The following is a 6,602-nucleotide window of genomic DNA, read 5'->3' as shown; positions in this document are numbered from 1 at the left end:
AAGATTCACTACAGTCACCTGTACCCCCCATCTCTAACAACCTATCACTCTCCTCTCCCACCCCTATCGACTTATCCAGCCACCCTTCCTGATTCTTTGTCCGCTTTCTCTCTTATACTCACCTTCTGGTATCTTGAGGGCCTGACGCCTCATCACCATTGTCATTGTTTACTTTTCAACTACTCCTACCCACCCTTATATGATGTGGGGTAGTCATGTACCTCCCCTATAGCATGACACTTCTGCCTACCTCTCTCTCTCTCTCTCTCTCTCTCTCTCTCTCATACTTTAGCCTCTCAATGCCTGGCCTAAAAAGCATCTCCATTCTCTCTACTACAACTCCAATCAGTTGAGGGGGGTCTTTTTCTTTGACCTGCCAGGTACTTGGTCAGCTCAATAGCAATTGTGTCACAAAAAAAAGCACTCAACACATTCTGTAAAGGTGTCCAGTATGTAGAAACCGTGCCAAAACAGACATTGGGGTTTGGTACAATGTTTTGGCTGATTGGATCCTGTCAAACCATCCAACCCAAATGGTGGTAATGAATTTGCTGAGCATCTGCTGCTGCACAAACTGTAATAGTTTGGAAATGGTTAAATGTCTGTGAGAGCAAAGAGTAAGAATTCAAAGAGTTACTGTTTAACCCCGGGTCAGTCCTGATCAAGTGAGCAGGCTTTTGATTGAAACATTCCATTCATGACTATTCTGTTGTTTTGTTTTACTAGAGTGTTGGTGCCACATGAAAAGCACCCAGTACACTCTGTAAAGTGGTTGGCATTAGAAAGGGCATCCAGTTGTAGAAACCATGCCAAAACAGATGACTGGAGCCTGGTGCAACCCTCTGGTTCATCAGCTCCTGTCAAACTGTCCAGCCCTTGCCAGCATGGAAAACGGATGTTAAACGATGATGATGAGGGCCACATTAATTAATGTGGAGGAGAGGGAATCTGATATGAATGCTTGCAACAGAATGGACTCTACTAAAGGCAACTGAGATGCCAAGGTGGTTGTGTCAAACTGGACGACAGGTTGTGACTATTGCCCAAGTAGGCCACAGCTGGATTTGAACTCATAATGCAAAGAGATGGAACAGATGCTGTAAGGTATCTTCCTCAACCCTCTGTTATTTCCTCTAATTTACTACTCTGAGAGGGTGGAAAGCTAAGCTGACCTCAGCTAGAACTGAACTCAAAGCACCGAGTCAAAGAATACTGCAAAGCACTCTGTTCAATGTTCTAACGATTCTTTCAGATTGCTGCCTTGCAAATATGGTAATGAGGATCTTGGTTGATATATGTAGGAGAGGGGACCTTATGTCATCATTGTCATCATTTAATGTCCACTTCTCCATGTGTGCATGGGTCAGATGGAATTTCTACAACCAGACGTTCTTCCTGTTGTCGACTCTTACCCGTTTTCATGCAAGATTATGTTTTCCCATAACTAGACTTTTTTCATGATAGACTGGAGACAAACGATCTCACTTGAACGACGATGCTTATCTACAACCATCAAGTGATGTCAAAACAAGGCTGCAAACATGTGTGCACACACACATGCCCACACATATAATCTTGTGCTTCTTTTGGTTTCTAACTATCAAATTCACTTACTAGGCTTTTTTTTAAGCCAGGTACTTATTCTCTTGATCTCTTTTGTCAAACTGCTAAGTTACAGGGATGTAAACATATCAACATGGGTTATCAAGTGGTGGTGGGGACAAACACACACACACTTATATATACACACAACAGGCTTCTTTCAGTTTCCGTCTGCCAAATCTGCTCACAAGGCTTTTGTTGGCCCAAGGCTATAGTAAAAATCATTTGACCAAGGTGCCATACAAATGGGACTGAATCCAGAACCATGTGTTCGGGAAGCAAACTTCTTAGCACACAGCCACCCCTTATGACCCCTTCTGAAAACGTTTTACCTGTTTTTTCTCTATCATTTCAGGTTAAACCACCATCTTTCAAACCTCAAGATGATCTGTCACAATCTTTAAATCGCTCACAATGTAAGTTTTATGCCTTGCTTTCTCTTAAAATGTTAAAGGAAAAACAATTTCTTTTGTTTTTTTTTCACAAATATTTATTTTTGGTAAATATCCCAACTATTTCAGTAGTTTCATCATTTTATGAATTGCACCATTAGAGCAGTTTTGGGATTTTGTTCATGGCACTGGCCCCCTTCTTGTATAACACTTCAGCATTTAAACTACCCATACCCAACCCAAGTATTCTACCTCACTCCATGTTTTGTTCATGGTGAGCCACTGAGTAGCACAGCCAGTCATTGAAAGACAATGATAATATCATGAGAGGGACCTCTCTCTCTCATGTCACTTTGCAGTGTCTACCTTTCTAGTCTTTGTTTCTGAAATGCATGCATCCCACACAGTCTAGTTGGGGGACACTGTGAACTGACTTGGTGTATTTGCACCTATTTGTCTTCAGTGAGAAATTTTCTCCATGACAAAATACACTGAATGGCTTCCTCATGGATTCGAATAAGCCTCAAGCATATTTGAACTGGTAACAAGTTTATTTATATACACATCACTATTTAGAGGATTTCATTGTGATCGCTTGAGAGAATAACCCATTCATGCCGATCGTCCGTTTAAACTGATATTCAATTTATGAATGAAACATGTTCTTAACGCGTATGCAATCTGAATCAAATGGATTTCAATGAAATTTTTTTTCCAGTTGTTATTTAGGTCAAAATAATAGTTTCTGTGAATTTTCAGGCAATTTCATTCACTAGAAAAATTTCAGCATGAATGGGTTTAAGTTGATGATGACTGTTTGGAAGTTTAGTCACGGTGCCCAAACCATTAACAGTGTTGTTATGTTGTCATGTCTTTTCATGCTGACACAGTATCTCACCAATCATCTCCAATTTTGTCTACAAAATTTTTGTTGCATGTTTGTTGCAGCTTATACTGTGAGCCAACGTATTGGAGAAGAGTTTTGCTGCTACTCAGAGTTTTATTAATCTGGAAATATTCTTTATATTTAGCATCAACATGACAGCATATCTAGTTTGTGAGGTTACAGCAACAAAAAAAAAAATGGTTGTTGTTGTTCACAGCATTCACTTTTCCAGCTTATCTAATGTCTTTTTTTTTTTTTTTTTTTTTAAGTTGAAAGGGTGTGGTTTGAGGGAAATTTGGCTGCTATATTTTCATTCTAAACCAGTGGTTCTCCTTTGATTACTGTTTTACCCCACTGGACCCTTACAACCATTGCATATTTTTAAAAAAATCCTATTTCTATAATATTGTTAGGAACTCTTTTATTCTTTTACGTGTTTCAGTCATTTGACTGCGGCCATGCTGGAGCACCACCGTTACTCAAACAAATCGACCCCAGAACTTATTCTTAAGTTACGGGGACGTAAACAAACCGACATCAGTTGTCAAGCGATGGCGGAGTGACAAACACAAACAGACACAAGCACACATATACATACACACACACACACACAACACAGGCTTCTTTCAGTTTCCGTCTACCAAATCCACTCACAAGGTTTTGGTCGGCCCGAGGCTATAGTAGAAGACACTTGCCCACGGTCACGCAGTGGGACTGAAACCAGAACCATGTGGCTGGTAGGCAAAAATATTGCCAAACTATTTTGTGCATTGTAGAAGTATAACCAATTTATTGCACATAATTTTTAACAACTAAATCTTATATGAAAATAAAGTGTTTTGTTGAAGAACACAATGCATTGTCCAGTTCTGGAATCGAAACCACAATCTTACAATCATGAGTCCAACACCCTAACCACTAAGCCAAAGCCATGTGGCTCCACTTCATTTCTCACTGCTCCAGCCCACCCAGCTGCTAAAAATGAGTAATCTTACGATGCATTGGTGTCCCATCCAGGGAAGAATATATATGCCAGGGAAACCAGCTGTATGCTTCTTATGGGGTGATGTGGACTAACCCCATCATTCCATAAGTGATAGGGACCCCGGTTCAGAATCACTGTATTATTGAATTAGTTTTGCCCCAATTGCATAAACTGGACTTGTTTTAGTTTTTACCTTTATAAAGAAAAAACTTTATAGACTTCATGATTTTTACTTTGTGTCACTCTCGTTTTAGCTAAATCTCCGAGTGGTGGAACCAATACAAAGTCAAATAGAAGAAATAGCCAAAGGGAAGTGACATCTTCCCCTGAGCCTCGAAACAAGGCAGCTTCTCCCAGAAGAACACCACTGAGTGAATTAAGTTCTGCAGGAACAAGTCAAAAAGTGGTTTCAGCTGGTAAAGCGAAAGATTCTTCACCTTTGAATGGGATTCCAATTCACAAATGGAGAAGTCGTTCAACGACTCCAAAATCAGCTAAACTTGACCGAACCAGTTCCGCAGAGAAACAAAAGAGAAAACACCAATCTCTAGAAAGATTTGAATCTCCTCGGCTGTCTAAGAAAGATAATGTTCTAGATTACCCTTCTCCAAAGAAAATGGAAGCTTCTAATGATCCTGTTAAAACACCTAAAGCAAAATCTGTCTCAGCTTCTCCTGCAACAACACCAGCTTCGACAAGGAAGAGCCGTTCTTCAACACCAGTTTCTAAAAGTTCAAGGCAAAGCAGTGTGAGTTCTGTCTCTCCTAAGAGCCCTGAAGAAGCATCTGGGAAAAGCAAAAGTCGGGCAAACAGTCCCAAAAGTTTGGTTAAAAATGGTGACTTGGAATTAAGTGGCAAAAATAAAAGTGAAGAAATCCATTCTGTTAAAGACTTAAAAAGGAAATCTGCAACTTCATGTGATACGGATGATGCCAGTGAAGGCACTAAGATGTCCAAAATTCACCGGACACCTTCAAAGTCTCCAGTTAAAGAAACTGAAAGTAAGGTTTCTAAAAGGAAAAGCCTGAATTTAACGGAATCAAGTTCGCAGGTGACGAGTGAAACACCTGGTTCCGGGGATAAGAGTAAGAGTCCCTCACCAAAATCACCTGTTAATACCACAGCAGCAGGCGGTCAGTCTGCCAGATCAAGTCCATCCAGTACGAAATCTTCGCCTGCAACTAAAAGTCCAAGCGCTAGAAAGTCAGTTGGAAATGTTCTTTCTTTGAAGATGGTATCAGTTGGCAACTCAGGTAATGTGATCTTTCTATACTTCATTATTTCATTATTATTATTATTAAGGTAGTTAAGGTGGTGAGCTGGCAGAATCGTTAGCACGCCGGGCAAAATGCTTAGCGGTATTTTGTCTACCACAACGTTCTGAGTTCATATTCCACCTAGGTCGACTTTGCCTTTTGAGATTGATTATATAAGTACCAGTTATGCACTGGGGGCCGATGTAATCGACTTAATCCCTTCCCCCAAATTTGAGGCCTCGTGCTTCCAGTAGAAAGGATTATTAAGGCAGTGAGCTTGCAGACTCGTTAGCATGCTGGACAGAATGCTCAGTTTTACTTCATTCATCTTTTGATGTTCTGAGTTCAAATTCCACTGAGGTTGATTTTTGCCTTTCATCCTTTTGGGGTCAATAAAATAAGGACCAGTTGAGCAGAGGGATCAATGTGATCACCCAAGCCCCTCCCCCCAAATTTCAGGCCTTATGCTTATAATAGAAAGAATTTTTATTATTACCAATTTTAGGACAATGGATTGGTAGAATCATTAGACTGTGGAACAAAATGTCTTGCAATATTCATTCTGGCTCATGTTCCTAGTTCAAAGTCTGAAATTCTGTTAACCCTTTCGTTACTGTATTTATTTTTTGATGCTCTGTGTTTTTTTCAATTACTTTAAATATAACAAGGAATTTAGTTATCATTAAGCTAGTGTTAGGAACATAAATTGTGACTAAGGTTTGGTGGAAGATTTTAATTCAAAACTTATGGAAACAAGACATTTGTATTACAGAGCCAGTGCTGGTTTCAACCGGGTTGGTAATGAAAGGGCTAAGGTTAACTTAGCTTTTCATCCTTCTGGGGTTGGTCCAATAGCAGTTTGAGGACTGTAGTCGGTGGTATCATCTTACCACCCTCCTATCAACATTGATAGCGTTTTGCTTCTTCATTATCCTCGTCCTCAATTAACATTTGTATTGCATATCAGCATAGGTTAGATAGTTTGAGCTCCTAAGTCTGCTTAGGTATGGTTTCTACAGCTGGATGCCCTTCCTAATGCCAATCTACTCCACAAAGTGTACTGGGTGATTTTTCTTGTCACTGTCTCTATTGATGTTGCCAAGTAGCTCTCAAGAGAAATGTCTTGTTCCATGTTTAGAGAAGCTAAAGTACAATCAAAGGATTGCTGTTGAGATACATGTCTAATATGTTCCTATGTTAAAAACCATTATTATTGCCAATCATTTTGGACTTTCATATTTTGATGTTTCTGTGAATCAGAATTATTTGACCAATTTTCATATTAATGGTGGAAGATAATGCCTTTGTTTCAATTGATTTTGAAAATAAAGAAGAATTTATTAAAATAACTTTTAGGCGCAGGAGTGGCTCTGTGGTAAGTAGCTTGCTTACCAACCACATGGTTCTGAGTTCAGTCCCACTGGGGCAAGTGGATTTGGTAGATGGAAACTGAAAGAAGCCTGTCGTATATATATATATAT

At 39.6% G+C, this 6,602-nt stretch overlaps 1 protein-coding gene across 1 annotated transcript in view; it reads left to right on the top strand.

Moving 5' to 3' along the window:
- Positions 1–1,075: 1,075 nt before the first annotated feature.
- LOC128247089 (nucleolar protein dao-5-like) overlaps positions 1,076–6,602 on the top strand; it is a 25,684-nt gene continuing 20,157 nt past the window's right edge. The window contains exons 1-3 of the mRNA XM_052965912.1: positions 1,076–1,099; positions 1,958–2,018; positions 4,120–5,118. Coding sequence (XP_052821872.1) covers positions 1,076–1,099; positions 1,958–2,018; positions 4,120–5,118 — 1,084 coding nt within the window. The remainder of the gene's footprint in view (positions 1,100–1,957; positions 2,019–4,119; positions 5,119–6,602) is intronic.

This window comes from Octopus bimaculoides, chromosome 2, assembly GCF_001194135.2.
Source record: "Octopus bimaculoides isolate UCB-OBI-ISO-001 chromosome 2, ASM119413v2, whole genome shotgun sequence".
Taxonomy (NCBI): Eukaryota; Metazoa; Mollusca; class Cephalopoda; order Octopoda; family Octopodidae; genus Octopus; species Octopus bimaculoides.
The sequence above is the reverse complement of the archived record's forward strand: the minus strand, read 5'-3'. Positions and strand labels throughout refer to the sequence as shown.